This window comes from Anser cygnoides, chromosome 5 (assembly GCF_040182565.1).
Source record: "Anser cygnoides isolate HZ-2024a breed goose chromosome 5, Taihu_goose_T2T_genome, whole genome shotgun sequence".
NCBI lineage: Eukaryota > Metazoa > Chordata > Aves > Anseriformes > Anatidae > Anser > Anser cygnoides.
The window spans coordinates 64,378,234-64,397,695 of NC_089877.1; the positions used below are offsets into that span (position 1 = coordinate 64,378,234).

The window sequence follows — 19,462 nt, forward strand, 5'->3', positions numbered from 1 at the left end:
GTCCCCCCCCCCCCCGGCCAAAGCACAAGGACGCGGACACCGGGAGGGTTGAAGCCGAGCACCTTTTTATTCCAAGCACAGAAATCCCGGCGGCGGACGGGCAGCGCTCCCTCCCCGCCAGGCCGGCACCTGCGGGCTGCAGCCGCGGCACCGAAGCGGGCGGGAGGCGAGCACCGAGTCCCCCCCGCACGGGGCAGAGCCCCCGCCCCGTCAGTAGTCGCAGCTGCCCTGCAGGTACACGTCGTCCAGGAACTCGGAATAGCAGTCTAGGGAGCAGAAGTAGCAGACGATGGGCGCTTCCGTGCCTCCCATGTTGTCCACCAGGACCACGGTGTGAGCTACGTGGTGCAGGTTCATGGTCACCGTGATCTGGACGAAGCTGCTCAGGCAGGCGGCCCCGCACTGGCACGTCTTAGCCACCTCCAGGTCTTCGCAGAGGTGAGAGGGAAGGAGGTGGCAACCGTAAGGGAGTCTGTTGGGCGAGAGGAGTAAGAAGTGAATTCACTGCACAGTTAACCGCCTCGGACAGTGACACGCGCCGTACGCAGCGGTCAGAAAAACCTTTCCCACATCTAAAACGGGCAACCACCCCTGGGTACTGTGGATCTGACCTCCAGAAAACGCTCCAACAAGAGCAGGGAATTCCCACAGGTCACAGCAGCCCACGTGGCAGTGCCAGGGAATTGGACAGAAAGAGGGAATTAAAAAGAGGATTGAGAAAAGAACGGGTGAGCACTTGCCCTTCCCGCGCGTTAGCCGGGAAGACCACCACGCTCAGCCCTGGTCTGCCCAGGCACCGCGATTTACTCGCCGCTCCGACACGGAGAAGCGGCAGCGGCACAAGCACCATGTGCGCACAGAGAGCCTTTGTACAGCAGCATCGCACCGCCGACGATGAATTCGGGTTCTCCCGTGTACTGCTCTTTTCCTCCACCGTCTCAGTGGCATTCGATGACAAGAACAGGAATCGCTTCTGTTTAAATCCGCAGCCGAGTGGCAGCGTTTGGGGTACAGCGCGAGGAATTTCCCCGCAGTGCTTTGTTACCTGCCAGCTGTGGAAACCACCGGTGCCCAGCCGTCACTCGCGACTCGCGGAATAGGAGTGACTCACACCCAGGCTACACCTACACGTCCCCAATGCCTTCTCCATGCCATCACTCACATAGCTGAGGCTCCTGTGGTTCTGTTTTTGGCACCATCTCAATTTCAGCACTTCCTGTCTTCTGGTCGGGACGTACGTAACCCCAGCTCTGGCGCTTGCTCAGAATGCCACTACGAGGATTGATGTCCAAGCGTTCGCTTTCGTGTCTTCCCTCAGTTTTCTTCCCTTCGCAAGGTTTTTGCAGCCTATCGTCACTCCCATTTCTTGTTCTTTGTTAACGGCAGACAAGGTCTGGGGTGTCTGTGTGTGTGTGTGCGTGTGTAATCCCTCACGCCCAGCAAATCCACGACAGCTAAGAACCCCCTGGAGCGAGTACCCCAAACCACCCTCCTGACCCCAAGCGCTACTCTGCGGGGATGCCTGGAAGTCTCGGTGTCAGCGGGTGGCTGCAGCGCCAGGCCTGCTCTGACCAGCGCCGTCACCTGAGGACCACGGGCCCACGGGCACGGGGAGCCCCTCGTCCTACCGAGACTCCTGGAGCAGAAAGCAGAAACTGCAAAACCCCTGCAGTTTATATAAGGAAGCGTGGAGTTTGCACCCTTACCACCACCAAGGTCAGGGGTGGGTGAGATTTGCGCCTGAGCGCTTGGTTGCTCAGCTCGTTTCCAGGGCGTGCCCTGCATGCCTGTGGACACCTTTAGCACTGACCTGTGAGCAATTAACCCGGGATTATGGGGCACTCCCCATCCCCAAGGCAGGCATTGGCAAGGAACGCAGTTATGAGGACTTCCCGGCTGTCTCTCACCACCTTTCCGTACCCGTGACTCTCTTCCATCTTCTTGCTCCCTTTTCCACCCAGAAAAACAAGGTGGGAGTAGCACCAGATGCTACCGGAAGAATCACAGGCAGAGGCACGTGGGCAGAGCGGTGCGAGGAGAGAGGAGAAAACCCTGTCACAGGCAGCAGCCTGGCGAGGATGATGCTGACCTGGTGTTAAATAGTTTTAAAACTACCTCCCAGCTGGGCTTCTCTGCCTAAGACAGAACATCCTCGCTCCAGCGCCGACGGGAATGAACAGCTCGAGGAAAGCGAAGGCAGGAGGCCCAGCGGTTGAGCAGCCGTCCTGCAGCACCTTGCTAACACCTCTCAGCTCCTGCCGGGTGCCGTTCGAAGCAGTCGGATCCACGTCTGTAGCCCCACGGTGCGTGGTGGAGGGCAGCTCTTGCCAGCACTGATCTCTCACGGGAAGGGGCAGCTACAGGCTCACGGACCTCCCACGGGGCTCTAGTGCCCTTCGGTGTCGGCACAAGGTGAAGGGCAACCGTGTTTGAGAGCACTTTCCAAGGTAGAGCCCAACACAAAACACGATCCGTGCCACAAAACCCACTGTACTGTGAGCTCCTAACTCTAAAGAGCTGGAAGCGGTTCAGGCTTACAGGGCCGATTCTCTTTTACCCATGGTTGGACAAGAATATTCCCTTACAGTGCCTCCACTTTGGGGATAAAAAACATTTCATCTACAGCTTTCCCCACATGCTTCCACGTCACCACTTCACTACAGGAACCTGTGTTACCCTGTATAATAACGGGATTAAACTGCAAGTGGGATTCAACGCAGCTCTAACTTCATGAAGAGCAATTGCCACTAACAGGAAAAAACAAATCAAGGGAAATTTAGACTTGACAGCTTTGAGACAGAGTAGGCGAAACGCGTGCCCACCATGCTACTCTTACCTGTAATTTATGGTAGCTCTCGCAGCACACTCTAATAAAGTCAATGGTATTTTCAGCTGTATGTTGGGAACCAGAGGATTAGGCTGTTCAAAAGGATTCCCAAAGAGATCCAAGTTCTCAAGACAGAGTTTCCTAAAATCACTGGGCAAGAAAGGAAGTTTGTTTCGAGCTGCCGACAGAAAGCGCAGATGATCTAACTGGCCGATCTTGAATGGCAACCTGATCAGCTCATTGTCATCCAGCTTCAAATTAACAAGTCCTCGCAGCTGGCAGAACTGAATGGGAAGCGCTTTAATTTTGTTTTGGCTGAGGTCCAAGAACTGGAGAGATTTCTGAAGGGTGGAGTTGCACAGGGCGCTGCTGAAGGACTCCAGGTGATTGTCGTGCAAATTGAGCTCCTGAAGGAAGACCAGGTCACCGATGGTAGCGGGCAGCTGCTTAATGTGGTTATGACTCAGGTCGAGTTTTCGGAGCTTCTTCAAGCAAAGCACACGCGTGTCGATCCGAGCAAGCTTGCAGTACGAGGCCTGGAGATGTTCGAGGGAATAAGGGAAGTTCTTGGTGAGCGGGTAGTCCCTTTTGGAAGTTATGATCATTTTTGTTTTAGGCTTTTCAACTTCTGAAGTCTTCGCTGGTACCAGAGCTGAGAGCGGGAGAGCGCTGATGTTGGTCCCTTGGTGAGCCAGTCTCACAGCTGAAAGGAAATTCTTTAAATTGCTGGCATTTGCCTACAGAAAAACACAAGCATGGAATCACAAGTTTATTATTCTTGCACTTATCTCTACTACAGCGTTCTGAACTATTTTGTGCACGTATCAGGAGACACTAACTCAGCAGGGCAGCGAAACTGGAGAGGGAAACAATTCAGGCTCGTTCGGTTCATGCGCTGTTTGCGGTATTTAAGAACAAACGGCACGCAGTCTGAACGAGAAGTTACGACCTCCCTGAATAATCCAGATCGAACAAACCGTGGTGTCACTCCGAAAAGGAACAAAGCACAGACCTCACAGCTGAATGCAAAGTACAGAAAAAGAGCCCGGCGCGCTGCGATGTTCCTAGCCTGCACCGTGACCAAAGGGCAGTTAATGAAAACACAGAGGCAAAGCAGGGACCTAAAGTCTGACGCATTTACTTCTGAAAGCTGCTAAGGGTGGAAGCTGAGGTTGAATTTGACGTAAAGCAAGGTGGAAAGCTTCAAGGCAGGTTCAGCGAGTGCTTCTGGCCACAGGCAGCACTGCTTGGCTGTGCCAGCATCAAACGAGAGGATAATTATTCGCAGCCCTTCTTGCAAATAAGAGAGCAGCTTTGCTTTAGGTGGGACACTATAAAATGCCGGTAAGGGGACCCAGTCAAATTAATGCAGTATCAGATAAGCTCCGTTTTAAACAGACCAGCAAAGCTGTGATACATTTGTTGTGCTGACACTGACTTTTAGGAACGCTAGGTGAACAAACATTTCTAAGCTCTCTAGCAAGCCTCTTCTCAAGCCAGCACGCAGCTGACAGGCATTAAGCTACACAGGAAATTCTGAAATAAAAAAAAAATGATGCACGTGTGCAGCCCCAGTTCATCTCATTCACTGCAGGGAAGAACAAACGTGCGAGTTTGGGCACAGCACTGAGAGTTCAGAGGTTTGCGCTCCCTCCGCTCCCAGCTGCAACTCGCTCGTGCCTTGGGACCCCACTTGTGCACCTGAAGCCTGCTCCCTCCACACCGAATTCCTCAGGGTGCGGCACAACAGAGCGATGATCCCGGAGACTTCTAGATGTTCACGCGATACAAATAAAGGCAAAAAAAGGTCAAACGCATTTGACTGCATTGCTACCCTAATTACCGGTCTTCTCAATTTTCCCATGCACATGTGTTCTCTTAACTCCTGGTGTGAAATCCTCCAGGGATGGGGAAATTGCACAGCAAAAGCCTTTGTTATCCAGGAGTGCCGACTGTACCGTTAATGTGACTTGAAAATAAAGAGTAGTTTGTGTTCCAGATCCTTAAAACAAATTTCCGCTGTAATACCTACATAAAGGTAATGTATCTGTAAACCTGTAAGAATATGTTGAAAAAAATTCTAAGACAAATATGTGAAAAAAAGCGAAGAATTAGCTGGAAGCGCTCAGGAAGCAATTTTCCGCCACAAGTCTGAACTCTTGACCACAGAAAAGACGGAAAAATAAATTAATTTGCTCTGCCTTACAAGTCCAGAGTTAAACGAGAGATGACGAGGCGATCTGAGATTACACAGATTTCAGACCTTGCATGCAGTGCAGCAGGCACAGGCCTGCTGAAGGGAAAAATAAACAAACAAACAAACCAACGAAGCACAGCGACTTTAGTATTTTTGCTCCAGGGTTAAATGCTCCAGACTGCTGTTTCTCAACTTAGTTTTTGATGGGGCTGAACACAGCAAATCACACCACCTGGCAGAGCACAAAGAGTGCGGGTTACGCTGTAGTTGTATGCAGTCAGCACAGTCGTACCTGGAAATATCTTGTTCTACAAAGCTTTTGTCTGTCTTGAGAGTTCAGAAGCCTTTCTGTAATAAAATTATAAAAGACTAACAGAGATAGAAAATGATAGAAATAGAAAAATAACCAACCATCTTAAATTGGGTTTCCAGATTCAGAGCATTTAAGGAGGGACATACAGAATCACTAGCTTTGGAAGAATTTAGTGTATTTTTTCCTGGAGCTTGACAGTATGAGGGTGAGCCTTGTGTGCAACGTGGGAAGCGAGGATCTAGCTTCCTTGGAGCAGCTGTGATGAGCTTTGTACAAGGTCAAAATTCCAACTCCTGCTTCATTAGATTCTGCAGAGACATTCTTTTCAGCCTAACAACATCATTACCATAAAGAAAACAACGGATTTAGTTCTTAATGAAATTATTCCCTGCAGTGGCACGCAGTTTTCTTACAGTCCCTATAAATGCTCTAAATCAGGTCTTGCAGCACTAAGACACAGGCTTTCTCCTCTCTAGTTTTATACCGCTAGTAGATCCTCTTACACCAGGCCTGCTTTCGTACCTTTGTTCTGAGAAACTGTCCAACTTTTCACACTCCAGTAGAAATGCTCAGAGGATGTAAAACAAGAATGTTTTAGATCTAATGCAACGTGCGTGACTTTTTTTTGCTGCACATGTTTGCCTCTGGCAAGAAAAAATTAATTTTATTGAATTTAGATAAGTACTGCTTCTTTTATATTTGACCCTGCAATGTGAACCACTCTCCTCATCAGACTGAGGCCGCTTTCTGTACCACCACGGCCTTCACTCCCACACAAAGTATTTCCAGATTATCACAGCACCGTGCCACTAGCTGCAAAATCTCAGGCTACCACTTACATATATACCTACTCATATTCACTCGTTGGTCTTAATTCCAGTAAAACAAGTGTTTTTTCTTTCTTGTCGGGTCATATTTGTTTTCTTTCCAGGAAGCCACAGTCCCAAGCGTGGACTCATTTACCTGGTTTCTCAGGCAGACCTTGCAGCCCGCCCTGAGCTCTGCTCCGCTCTGGCAAGACTGGGGGCAGTGCCTGCTGGAGCTGCAGTTTGGACAGACCCCGTGCCTCTCACCTCAGCCCCTCTGAGAAAACATTTTACTTGGGAGAAAGAAGCTTAATCAGTGATGATTATGGCTGCTCAGTACAACACCATGAAGTTATTGACTGATCTCCTTCAGGTCAAAGAATCACAGCTGAAACAGAAAGTCAGAATGATTTTCCAAGTAATAAATCAATCCTTTTAGCTTTTATTTACACAGCCTAACTCCAAGGTTTTGAAAATCTGTCCTGCTTTCCTTTCCTACAACGAGGCTAATAAAGATTAGTGAAACAGCTACATAAAACAAACAACAGCATAAATACTAAATGCTAACGTGGTGGTTTTGGGGGGATGGGTTCAGCATCAATAAAAACATGTTTACGTCTTCCAGGTGCCCCTTGAACCGGCCGTGGACACGTTGGTGAGTTCTGCTTTCAGCTAGGCACCAAGGCCCGGCGGTGACCGTACTGCTGACCCACCGAATGCGTCCCAGCTTGAGAACGGCAGCGGGCATGCTGCGTGCCCCCAACACGAGCACGTTCCCCAGTTTTTAATCAGGAAGACTTGGTCAATTCCCTGCTCCACAGGACCTGCAGCCAGAGCCCAAGAAGCGGGATGAGGCAGGTGAAAAGTTTCTCTCAAAATAAAGGCACGAGAACTAACAGGCATGGGACCTAATGGGAAGAGGGGGCTTTCCTACCCCTCCAGTTTCTCCCACAGGGGCAGAAGGAAGGAGGATCAGGACAGGGCCCAGCAGGGCGCAGCTTCCCAGGGCTGGGGGCCCTGCGCTGCCCCTTCTGCCCCAGCCGGGGCCGGGTCCGGGGGCTGTGTCCGTCCCGCACCCACCTTGCTGAGGCAGATATCCACGGCGGGCTCCCGGAGGCGCACGGTGGCCTTGCCCTCCTCCACGAAGCGGGTGAAGAACCGCTCGACGTTCTCCTGCACCTGCGGGGGGACAGCGGGCGCTCAGCGGCGGGACGAGGGAAGGAGGAGGAGGAGGAGGAGGAGGAGGAGGGAAGGGGACCGAGGGAGGGGAACCGAGCCCCGCACCTTGTAGCGAGCGCCGCCCCGGTCCCGCGCCGTGCACACCATGAGGTACACGGAGCCGCCCCGAGCCCCGCCGGGCGGGCGGCCGAGCGACAGCAGCGCCCTGGTGCCGCGGCCGCGGCCCCGCAGCCCGCAGGAGGGCAGGAGCCGGCTGACCACCTCCACCTCGCACTGCAGCCGCATCGCCGCCGTCCTGCCGGCCCTGGGGAGAGCGGGCGGAAAGGCTCCCGGGCGGGAAGGGAAAGGAAAGGAAGGGAGGGACGGGAGGGAGGCGTTACCGGCACGGCGGGGAGCGCAGCGGCGGCACCGGGAGCGGGCGCCGCCTGCGGGTGGCGGCCGGCGCGGCCGGGGTGAGGGGGGACGCGGGGGAGCTGAGGGGACGGCGGTGTGAGGGGACACGGAGGGAGCTGGGGGTGTGAGGGGACGTGGGGGAGCTGGGGACATGGCAGGTGTGAGGGGAGATGGGGAACGGAGGACGCGGTGGGTGTGAGGGGACGTGGGGGGAGCTGGGGACATGGCAGGTGTGAGGGGACATGGAGGGGACATGGAGGGAACTGAGGGGTGTGAGGGGACACGGGGGAGCTGGGGGCATGGAGAGCGTGATGGGACGTGGATGGAGCAGGGGATGTGGTGGGTGTGAGGGGAGGCAGGGAACTGAGGACATGGCAGGTGTGAGGGGGTGCGGAGGAGCTGGGGGACAGCGGGTGTGAGGGGACACGGGGGAGCTGGGTACATAGCGAGTGTGGTGGGACGTGGATGGAGCAGGGGATGTGGTGGGTGTGAGGGGAGGCAGGGAACTGAGAACATGGCAGGTGTGAGGAGGTGTGGAGGAGCTGAGGGGACAGCGGGTGTGGGGGACATGGAGGAAACTGGGGACAGTGAGTGTGAGGGTACATGGAGGGAGCTGGGGGTGTGAAGGGGCATGGGGGAGCTGGGGACACGGCAGGGGTGAGAGGGCACGGGTGAGCGGGGTTCACAGTGGGTGTGAGGGGACTTGGATGGAACAGGGGACGTAGCAAGTGTGAGGGGACACAGCGGGAGCTGGGGAGTATTGAAGGGGCATGGGGGAGCTGGTTGCACAGTGGGTGTGAGGGGACATGGAACTGGGGACCTGGCACACGTGAGGGGAGATGGGGAACGGAGGACGTGGTGGGTGTGAGGGGACGTGGGGGGAGCTGGGGGCATGGCAGGTGCGAGGGGACATGGAGGGAACTGAGGGGTGTGAGGGGACAGGGGTGAGCTGGGGGCATGGAGAGCGTGATGGGACGTGGATGGAGCAGGGGATGTGGTGGGTGTGAGGGGAGGCAGGGAACTGAGAACATGGCAGGTGTGAGGGGGTGCGGAGGAGCTGGGGGGCAGCAGTTGTGAGGGGACATAGAGGGAACTGAGGACATGGGAGTTGTGAGAGGACATGGAGGGAACTGGGGATCTGGCAGGTGTGAGGGGAGATGGGGAACGGAGGACATGGTGGGTGTGAGGGTATGTGGGGGGAGCTGGGCACACGGTGGGCGTGAGGGGACATGAGGGAGCTGAGGACACGGGAGTGAGGCGACATGCTCCATCGAGCTCTGCCCTGCAGCGACGGCAGTGACCAAACACCACCTCAGTGGAGGGCCAGATAACTTCCTGCGGGCTTCCTCCTCCAACCTGGCTGCCGCCTGCCACCTGCGTTCTAGTGCCGGCTCCGGCTTCCTAAAGAACAGGAGACTTGCGATGAATTTCTTCCGAAGAAATTTTTCCCTCAGATTAAACGCTAATTCGCCAGCCGCAGCGCCGCCGCCCGCTCCGCAGCGCCTCCTCCGGGCAGCATGGCGGTGCCATGTCCGTGCACGTCCAGCAGGAGGCGGTGTGGGCGCCGGTGCTCGGGGGGCTTCTGGCAGCTTTCGGGGGGCTCCTGGGGCAAAATATTGCCTGTGGGGGAGGCAAAAGGGAGCCCGCGTCTCTCTGTGTTGCCCAGGCTACGCTGCAGTGGCTATTCACGGGCGCGATCCCGCTACTGACCGGCACGGGAGTTTTGACCTGCTCCGTTTCCGACCTGGGCCGGTTCACCCCTCCTTAGGCAACCTGGTGTGCCCCGGCTCCCCGGGGCTCACCATATTGATGCCGGCCTTAGCGCGGACGCCCGCTCGGCATAGCGCACTGCAGCCCAGAACTCCTGGGCTCAAGCGATCCGGCGGGCTCAGCCTCCCGAGCAGCTGGGACTACAGGCGTGCGCCACCGCGCCCGGCCACCGCTGCCCTGCGCCGCCGCTACTCCACTCCTGCCTGCCGCTGACGTCACGCCCGGGAGGGGAGGGGGGAGAGCGGGGCGCTCTCTGCGCAGGCGCCCGCCGCCATTTCGTGAGGGGGGGAGTGAGAGGGGGGAGGAGGCGCGGGGCACGCCGGGAGGCGGCGCGGGGTTGATTAGCGCAGGCGCCCGCCGCCATCTTCCTCTGTCAGGCGGGCGCGCAGCGGGCAGCATGGGGCACCAGCAGCTCTACTGGAGCCACCCCAGGAAGTTCGGGCAGGGATCGCGGTCCTGGTCAGAGCGCGTCCGCGGGTGGCTGGGGTCCTCGGGCCCCTGTATCTGCCCCCCTCCTTCCCTTCCTCCCCGCCCTCCGCCGCCATTACGCGCCCTGACTGCTTTCTCGCTCTCTCTTCCCCTCACAGCCGCGTGTGCTCCAACCGCCACGGCCTGATCCGTAAATACGGGCTGAACATGTGCCGGCAGTGCTTCCGCCAGTACGCCAAGGACATCGGCTTCATCAAGGTGAGCGCTGGGGCTGGGCGGAGAGGGGATTGTGTGCCTTTTCCCGCTGATGTCTCACGGCTTTCTTGTCCTCTCGTAGCTGGATTGAGCGCTGGGAGGATGCGGCTGACGCCAGATGCTCCTGCGGCTTACCCGGGCCTCCCTGATCCACCTGCAGCATCTCAGCGCAGCTTTACTCAATAAATGGTCTCCCTGCCCATCTAATGTGTGTGCACTTGATTTCTGTGACAGTTATAATGCCTTGTGTTCTGTTACTGGGTCTCTTCTGGAGGTACTGTACTGGGGACAGGCCTGTATGATCCTGCACTGGTGTCCTGACTTTACCCCCACAAAACCATGTGGTCTCAAGAGTGCTGATGCTCCTGTCTTTGAGCCTGGAGGCAGCAGCCTGCCTGTTCTTAGCTGCTTAGTGACTCCCTCTGCCAATTTACTCTTAAATCCATGTGCTCTTTGGGTAGTGCACCACTGGTTTGGGTTGGTATGTTCTCTTACATGCAGTGGGAGCACTTATGTGTACCCCATCTAGGTAATTTAGAAGTGGAGGGGTGTCCTTGAGTCATGTAAATGCTACTGATTGTGCCAAAAATTTATTATCACTGTTCATACACAATGTTTGGTGAGGGTAGGGTTCCCCTCTCTAGAAAAAACTTGCCTCTGCTCAGATTTGCAAGGGGGGCTGTGGTATGGGCCACTTGAAATGACTGGTGAGTGAGCGAATGGTCCAGCAGGCTGCTGGCAGCACCACTGGGGTTCCTGGGGTGACAGGTTGGCATGCTGTGCACCAAGGGCTCATGATTTGGTACTGCAGTGCAGAGCTGTAACTGCCTGAGTGCCACTATCATAAAAGGTCTAAGGCTTCAGGGTGTGGGAAGCAGCGGGGAATTAACAGTTACCATCAGAACAGCAGCAGAGGGGTAACAGTGGGTAGGTCTTGAGCCAGAAATAGCCTGTGGGCAGGGCAGATACTTGCTGGGCTGAGCATCCTCACACTGAATTAAGGAGCTGAATTAATAGGGGCTTATATATGGTTGGATCCACACATTTTTTGCTTCATCTGGTGTGTTCTGAAGTATCCAGCCACCTGAAGATTCTGATATTGTTGGGCTAAGGAGCACTCAGGCATGTCAGAGGCCTGCAGTTACGCCTTTTATTTACATTTAAGGGGATTAAAAGCGTCTGTTGGGGCTGTCCTATCCAGGTTGTTTTTTTAACCATTGCTCCTGAAGTTACTTTGCATGAGATTACTGACCAGTCAAGTCTAATTATACCTGAAATGGCAAATGGAGCACTTGCTATTGGGTGCTCTGAATTTAGTTTGGGAATCCTTGCCTTTTTTTTTTTTTTTAGTCTAGTGGCTATTAAATGACACGGAACAAATTAGGGTAGGGTTTGGGGGGGAGTGGGAACAAATTTTAGTGCCGGTGGCTGGAGCATCTATTCCATGTGTTAAAGCCTCGCTCCTGAGGTGCACAGGGCAGTGTACCCGGATCCTTATCCTCTGTGAGTACCTCTCGGAGCTGAAGCGTGGCTGCGTCCTGTCACAGCTCCTCTTCAGGTTTCTGCAGTGATGGAAGCACAGAGAAATCTGATAGATGCTGTGGGGATGAGCTCAGCACAGACCTGTCAAGCAAACAGGCATGCCTGGTGTCACAGCTGGTGGCCTTTGGTGAGCTTTAATGTCAAACTTCCCACGAGGAACCTGCGGGAAGCTGCGCAGGGATCTCAGGTGTGTTTACAGCAAAAGCTGAAGGGCTGTGGGGGTGAAGCTGCAGGCTGGCACCAGCAGCAGCGTGGAGCTTGTCTACTTTTTTCCTAACTGTCCAGTTAAACTGGCACAGCAGCATGTGCTGCAGTGGTTAGTCGGTGCCAGTGGTTTAGGAATTATCTGAAACTAGTTTGAAACTTGCTTCAATACTTGGCAAGTAACACCAAAAGTGAGTTAAAGCAACCAGCTGGGTTAGCACATTTGTTCCCCAGAAGAAGGTATTGCTATTATCTGAAGAGTTATCTTCATTGCAAGGGGACTAAACCTTCAGTGAATGACGGGAGGAATGGGTAGATGAGGGATACTAACCAAGATCAATTAATAGTTAAGGCCTGATAGAAAAATTGAAAGGTAGCTGTAACCATAAGCTGGGAAGGGCTGGGGGGGCAGGAAGAGTCCTGAGAGCGGTCAAAGTGGAGACCCAGAGATGGGGGAGCCTTGAGGCAGTGTGGGGCAAGAAGAGCGCTGAAATAGGAGCGAGCGGTTCCTTTTTGCAGATCCTACAACACAGGGATGTGGGTCCTGGGTCACCCTGCAGGCTCTGATGGCTCAGCTCTGCTGCTGAAGGCCTGGGTTGGGTGGACAAGGAACAGCCAGAGCGTGCTGCGGGGCTCATCCTGCTCTTTGAGCCAGGAATGATGAAATCCCAGGATCTGGGCTGGAAACTTCCCAGTGTAAAGCTCAGTTTGTATGCTAAAAAAAGAAGTTCCTCTGGTGATTGATTTTCCAGTTTCAGCTAAGACACAGGTGAATCCTACGGGGTGCATTTGTTTGGCTTCAACGTGGCTCTGATAATCAGAAACCGCTAGCTGTTTTTTTCTAACCGATTACTGAATTTCTTATGTCAAGGGGACTCATTGGAAGGGTAAGTCTTTTGTTAAACGTTATTTTAGCTAATGCTACGATCTTAGATTTGTTCTGTTTCAAGAAAGCAAGAAAACGGCCAGCTTTGCTGCTGTTAGTGGCCTCTGCTCTTGGGCCCCCAGCTGGGAGCTGTGGTGTAAAAGCTGCTTTCTCAGCAGGTTGCTTTGGGCCGACATGGTCCGTTCAAAGCAGTTACCAACCTGACCACGTCCTGGGGCACAAACCCCTCCGCATGGTGATGGAGCAGCACCCTGACACCAAACCTCTGCCAAGGAATGATGTTAAAGAAAATTTACTGACATTGCCAGCCGCTGGGGCTGCGTATCCAGACACATCTCTTCTTACTGTGAAAGATGCTTCTCGTTTTAATTCCGTCATCATGTCATACGCACCTGACATAGTGTAAAATTTCAGTCAAACGCGGTGTAGGTGAAGATGCAAAATGGTACCGGCCAAGGTGCAAGTCTGAGAGCTCAGAGCTGCAGAGAGACACTCAAGTCCATTTGGCAGCTGTGGATCAGCCCCTGTCCCCTGAGCAAAGCTCCCTCCAGGTGCTGAGATGCCCTTGGGCACCTCTTTTCTCTGCCCTGTGTGGGTGGTGGGGCACAGCACTGAGTTATGCCGGGGCTCTGGGCCCGGCAGCCCAGTGCTCAGGGTTAGCTGCATGATGGAAAATCGTAATAAAAACGCTCCGTACCAAATAGCTAAGGAATCCAATTGAAAAGGAGCTTCCTACGTGAAAACAAAAGTGAAAGATGTTTTTGAATTACTCTGCACACATTAAAACACCTAAATTGTCACTTGGTAATTTTGTAAACGCCTTAAACGGTCCTGCCATTTTCCTGTTCTACTGCTCCCATCTTTTAAGTCTAGTGGGAAGGTGGTGTAGTAGGAACTGCAACACCTCTTTACCTTACTTCTGCCTTAGCTAGGTATTTATTGCCCAATATACAGAGAACACTAGGTGCCAAAACCTTGAATTTCATGAGCTCATTGTGAAAATTGCATTTTTTTTTTCTTCCTAAAGCTGATGGTTACGGGCTCTGCAGGCGCACAGATGTGAAGCTCAAATTTATTTGGAAGCAAAATGATTTATAAAGAGCTGCTGATTCCCCTAAAGAACAGGCAAAATCAAAGTACTCTTCAAGGACTCTGCTTTAATAGCAAACAACTAATATGTGTTTTTCTGTGGGGAAATAATGTTGCCTATTTGAAGCCACACAGGAGACACTGATACCTTTACTTTGAAAGAGATGAACCTCTAATTGCTGAAATACAGTTTATGTGGGGTTTGGACTGTAGGAAGAAACACTAAATTGCGCTGGATTACGCACCAGATAAAATCTGTGATTACCAGAGGCTCCGAGAGGAATTTGCAAAGGTTTAGGTAGAACACCATCTTTCGAACTTGCCCTGAGGCTAGAAAAAATGAATCTGCTTGGTATGCTTGGGTAGGAAGCAGTGCAATTCCTTCAGGCTGGCCGCAGCAGCGCAGGTGCTGTGGAAGCCCATGTGCCTCGATGCCCTCCTGCATGGATTCCCAGCCCGCGTGTGGAGCTGGTCTTCAACCAACAGACCGGTTTTACGGTGGTGGGTGGATGTGGGAACAGGCCGGGGGTGTTCTTCGGGCTGTTGTCTTGTTTGCAGCATCTCGGGATGAGTGCCAGGCCCGGCAAGGGACTCCCTGTCACCTCGGCTGGATCCAATTCCTTGCCCTGTGTGCAGGGAGATCTGGGGGATGCTCTGGTGTCAGCAGAGGCCACCAGAGAGCTGCAGAGATCCCGACCTGACAGGTCAGCGGCATTTTCACCGTTAATGGAGTGATGGCTCTCTTATTAGAAACGGCTGAACCTTCCTCTTCTGCTGGTGATTAAAGATGCGCTAGTATGGTGGGAAGAACGCCAGGTGCACCCTGTTGGGACGAGGACAGCAGCTTGCCCAGGGCTGTAGGTATTCCCAAAAGTGACATTCCTGAATTTCTGCAGGAGCAGTTTGTTCCGGCACACGTGGGCAGCAGGTGATGCTCGGAGCGGAGTGCGCTGAGCCACTGCCCCCGCAGGCAGGGGGAAAGGGGCCGGGGAGTTTTGGGGATTTTTGCGAAGGAATGGGGTGTTTGGCTGAGGTCATGTCGAGCAGGCTCAGGGTGGGAACCGCTGCTCCAAAAGTGTGCTTCATGTGACGTTCAGCACCATGGGCTCCCGGGTCTGGTGGACACGGGGAGATGGCACAGGGGTCGACCAGGAAAAGAGCGCAGGGATGCCAGGTCCAGCAGGAGCTGACCACCACGAGCAGGGCACCCAGCGGCAGGGTCCTGCCCCGTGTCCTGTCCATCTGCCAGACCAGGAGGGAGCTGGGGGTCTGCAGCCCCACACACCATGGATGGAGTGGTCACTGCAGCGAGCGCAGCGCAGCCGCCCGTGCCTGGGTGCAGAAGCTAGATGGCACAGTCAGCCCGCGGTATCGCTGCTGCGGCAGCTTTGCACAGCCTGGCTGCCAAGGGTGGCCAGAAACTCTCTTCTTTTCTTACTGTGACATCAGAACCGAGTTTTCAATTCTTGTCTTTTTCTCTTTTTTTTTTTTTTTTTTCCCCTTCCGTTTTTGTCTGCAGCCAGCTGACCCGGTTTCCAGGATGAACCTGATCTCACTGATACCTGGGCAGGATCGCTTCACAAAACCAAAACATATACAAGTGCTTCGCTGCCAGCCTCGTGCTCTGGTCCTGCACTTGCTGTCATTTTGGAGAGGAAGGTTAAAAACCTACCCAAAGCAAGGAAGCACGCTTTATCCCCAGTCGGGTCGTCGCTGTCTTTCTCCTGAGCTCATTTGTCACTGCAAGAGGTTGTGCAGAGGGGTGCCTGTCTGGGCCAGCACCACTCCTGAATTTGGGACCATTCGTTCATAAATAGATTTTGATAAAGTCTCAGCTCCCACCTGTGTGTCACTTAATGTGCTTAAGTGCTAGGATGTTGCTCTTCTGCATGCTCTCTACTTAGGGGCGAGCATCGCTCCTACACCAGTGCTCAGCCATAGCCCCAGCAGATTTGGGTAAAACGCACACATTTCCCACCCTGATTTCTGCAGATGGCCAACACCAAGCAGGCTGACCCCGCAGGCATGCTCTGCAGTGACACTCGGGTACCGACGGCCCTTGGTTTATGGATTTTGGTTCCTCTGCTGCCCCTGCCCCATCCCAGTGCCTGGAGGAGCCCCTGTGCCATGGGGTACAGCACCCCCACCACGTCCCTGCTCTGAGCACTTCGTGGCATGGCGAGACAAAGGCCTGGAAAAGGCCGGCCAGATGGGATCTGGCTCGCGGCACGGCGAGCAGAAGTGCTTCTAAATAAAACATTCTCAAAGACCAGCATTAGGCATCAGTGGCTCTCTAATTCGCGCTGCTTGTTGGGAGTGCGTGTTCGTCGCAGACAATGTTTATTTATGGCATGTAAAATCTATTTCAATCAAATAATTTCCATAACTGAATATTTATGCCAACATCCACTGAATGCTCCTTGACTAAACTGAAAACTATTTATTCAGTTATAAATGTTTACTTGTTTAGTGTTAAAACTGCTTTAAACAAACTTAAAAATCAAATTGACATCTTCTCCGCCAGCAGGATTTTTACTGTATTCCAGACATTGGCTGGCTGAGCAGTGTTTTATTATTATAATTTCAGTTCAAATAGCCTCTGTATATTTATGTCCTTTAATGGCACTGACTATCGGCGTGCCAGGTCCAAACGCAGCAGAGCTGCTGCCGCTGTTCCCAAATATCTTGGTCGTTTTGAGGCCAGGTCAGGTAGAATAGCACTTCACTGCCCCAAATGCTCAGCATTGTCTTAAATAACATCGTGCTGAGTTAACTCCGTGTCTCACTGCCTCGCTGCTTTAAAGCCCAGGAGACTTTTAAATAGGGTGAGTCCCCAAGCACGAGAGGTTGGAAGTTGTATTTGTGTCTTGAGGGATCGTGGGCGCTCTGCGTGGGGCTGTGCTGGTGGCTTGGGGAGCAGAGGGTTTTACACACCCTAAAGGGAAACCTGCCTGCTGGGCTGGTGGCACTGGGGTGGGCAGCACGTGGTGCCGCCTGTCCCAGGGTGGTGGTCAGCAGAGGAGCTGCCAAAAATCACAGAGCATCGCCCTGTGCTCACGACATTTGTGCCCCCACCTGTGATTTTCCAGCCAGAGCTGTGCCCCTGGGGACAGAGGCAGTGGCCATCAGCTGCTGCTGCCCCACTGAAGTGCCCTGTCTGTCCCACCCCAGTGAGGTCCCCAGGATGCGACCACCAAACCCAGCTACCCGTGGTGCTGGGCAGGGCTGAGCAATGTGGTTATTCCCTGTTTACAAAATGAATTTTGCCTTATCTTGCATCCTACGAGAGGCTGAAGCTGCCCGTGCTCTCCCTCTGCAGTGCCGGCTGCCTGGCTGAAGGCGGTGGTGATCCTGTGTGGGTACAAACAGGCAGCCAAAATCCTGCCTGCTGGCCAGGTTTGTGCTTTGCAGTAAGGGTTTTGCTTATTCAGTGCCTCTGTGCTGCACTCTGTCCTGCACGTCTCCATCATCCTTCTGTGCCGGCAATACCCATCTGCAGAGCTGGGACTTAGTGTAGGAAATGTGTGAATTTTAACTAGGATTTCACACACACTGCAGAAATCCCTTCCTAACCAAACACCTGGGATCCTGCCGTGTCTGTGGTGCCTTCTGATGGCTTAATTACTTCTCGCTTTTCTGCTAACTCCAGTGCAACAACGATAAACGTGACCCTGCTCGGAGCAGCGGGCGAAACCCAGCCCCTGCCTGGGGCGCAGCTTTGCTCAGGGCAGCTCCTTGCTCAGCTGTTTTTCTCGAGGATCTAGGAACACAGACACAAATCTTTTTGTGCATGTGCAGGCGTTGTTTATCACTGCTTTGATTGTGTATACCCCAGGCAAGCACTATATAAACCCCGGCAAATAGATGGTCTGTGGCTCAGAAGAGCAGAAAATCCCCTGGAGTTATACCCGGAGTTTACAGCATCTTGTCTGCAGCACTGCTGCGCTCGCATCGGCTGTAAAACTTGGTTATGTTTCCTCTGCTCTCTCCCAGTGCTCGATGTAAGGGTGGTGGCACAAAATCAATGCCCAGCTCCTTGCTCTGAAGCATCTGTCCCAGCTGAAGGACTTGGCGCTGTGCTGGGCTTGCTTGGATTTGGGCCACCTCCTGTGTCTTGTCCTTCCCAAAAACTCTGTGGGACAAGGTGGGTCCCACAGGTCTGGGTGTTCTTGGACACAGCCGTGTGGGTCTCACTTACGGTGGGTTTTGTGGGGATTTGCACATTTCTGTATTTTTGGGGAGCATTTGGTTTGGACTTGAATGATCACATGCACATGGTGATGTTTCCCCTATGTGAGGTGACACATGAAGTTACAGCTAATTAATACAACTTGTAATAACAAGCTTATTAATACAATTAATAACTAAAATACAATTAGCAGGAAAGGAGAGCATATTTTAGGATCACACATCCAGAAACACATCCCCCCTGCAGGTGACTGTAGGTGAATCCCATTGGCATGGGGCTTTGTGGCTTACCAAGTCCCCTTGCTGTGGGGCTGTGGGAGGAAATCAGGGTTTGTCCTAATGTCCTAACGTTTGTCCTCTGTATCAGTCCCGCTGCAACACAAACCCGGCCTTCTCTGGCTTGAGGACAGATCGAGGACTTGGCTGAAACCCCCATTTCTGGGATAAGGAGGGGAGAACTGACAAATCACCCTTGGATCTTTTATTACAGAGCAGTGTCGTTTTATCTTAACCCTGCCGGTGTTGTGGGTCACAATACACAGCAAAACGATGAGCTCTCTCCCACTTGCAGGTTTCCACCCTAAAAGCTTTTCCCTACGCTGCCGGCTGAGAGTCCGCTGGGTGACTGAAGTGAGGAGGGGACCCCCACACCCGTGCACCAGGCTGGGGTGAAGGAAAAGAGAATATAAGAAAAAATACAGAAGGAAATGTTATTTCCCCAGTGCTTTCCTCCCAGAGGGCTGAGAGTTGCCCCGGGATCGTGTGGGTGGAACCGGGCAGGGCTTTGAGTATCCGGACGCCGTAAACCAGAGGGATGTGGTGCTCTGAAATGAGGCCGTGAGCTGTGACACCTGCCTTTGGGTGACCCGAGCTGCCTGGTGCCTGAAGCTGCGACCCCTATGACACAAAGAAGTGCGTGTGTGCACTCACACGTGTGCGTGTGCCCCTTCAGGGACTGATGACAGAGGCTGGGGGTGCCGGGGCGAGCAGCGGACCGGGGAAGCACACGGGCTCTGCTGCGCTCGCTCCCAGCCGCGGCGGCAGCAATAGAGCTGTTCACAGGCCTGCTGTCCACAGGAGGCAACTTTTAATTACTCTAAAATAAGCACACGTTTCTGGCCTTCTGGCTTTGGTGGGTGGATTTATTCTCCGCAGAGGGATGGAGCGGACCCAGTAAATAACTCTCCGCAGTTGCAGCAGGAAAGGTCTCGGCGCATCTAGAGGGATGGGTAGAGATTGATTTATGGTTTTAACAAGCATGGCTGGGTAGAGAATCATGCCTATATGGTTTCGAAGTCGTGAAGAGATATTAATCAAAATTAAGGCTGCTCTGAGAAGGTATCCGAGCCAGCAGTCTGGCTCCGGCTAATTGATGGCCCAGCTC

At 53.4% G+C, this 19,462-nt stretch overlaps 2 protein-coding genes and 1 long non-coding RNA gene across 3 annotated transcripts; 2 read left to right on the forward strand and 1 right to left on the reverse strand.

The window, feature by feature from the left end:
* Positions 1 to 48: 48 nt before the first annotated feature.
* Positions 49 to 7,622, reverse strand: LRR1 (leucine rich repeat protein 1). The gene is made up of 4 exons (XM_048066043.2): positions 7,428 to 7,622; positions 7,224 to 7,322; positions 2,837 to 3,564; positions 49 to 472 (listed from the first exon to the last, which is right to left on the reverse strand). The coding sequence occupies exons 1-4, from the start codon at positions 7,605 to 7,607 to the stop codon at positions 211 to 213; spliced, it is 1,269 nt and encodes a 422-aa protein (XP_047922000.1). The 5' UTR covers positions 7,608 to 7,622; the 3' UTR covers positions 49 to 210.
* LOC136790876 (uncharacterized) lies at positions 7,382 to 9,616 on the forward strand. The gene is made up of 2 exons (XR_010831687.1): positions 7,382 to 7,472; positions 9,004 to 9,616. It is a non-coding gene; the product is annotated as an uncharacterized lncRNA (long non-coding RNA).
* A 153-nt stretch (positions 9,617 to 9,769) lies between these two features.
* Positions 9,770 to 10,376, forward strand: RPS29 (ribosomal protein S29). Its single transcript, XM_066997433.1, has 3 exons — positions 9,770 to 9,944; positions 10,073 to 10,172; positions 10,252 to 10,376. The coding sequence occupies exons 1-3, from the start codon at positions 9,883 to 9,885 to the stop codon at positions 10,258 to 10,260; spliced, it is 171 nt and encodes a 56-aa protein (XP_066853534.1). The 5' UTR covers positions 9,770 to 9,882; the 3' UTR covers positions 10,261 to 10,376.
* Positions 10,377 to 19,462: the final 9,086 nt, after the last annotated feature.

Excerpts from the sequence above, each read along its gene's own strand:
- LRR1 (XM_048066043.2), bottom strand. The coding sequence starts at position 7,607 with ATGCGGCTGCAGTGCGAGGTGGAGGTGGTCAGCCGGCTCCTGCCCTCC. Across the intron at positions 7,323-7,427 it reads GGGGCGGCGCTCGCTACAAG|GTGCAGGAGAACGTCGAGCG; the intron begins GTGCGGGGCTCG and ends GTCCCCCCGCAG. Across the intron at positions 3,565-7,223 it reads TGGATATCTGCCTCAGCAAG|GCAAATGCCAGCAATTTAAA; the intron begins GTGGGTGCGGGA and ends GTTTTTCTGTAG.
- RPS29 (XM_066997433.1), top strand. The coding sequence starts at position 9,883 with ATGGGGCACCAGCAGCTCTACTGGAGCCACCCCAGGAAGTTCGGGCAG. Across the intron at positions 9,945-10,072 it reads GGGCAGGGATCGCGGTCCTG|CCGCGTGTGCTCCAACCGCC; the intron begins GTCAGAGCGCGT and ends TTCCCCTCACAG.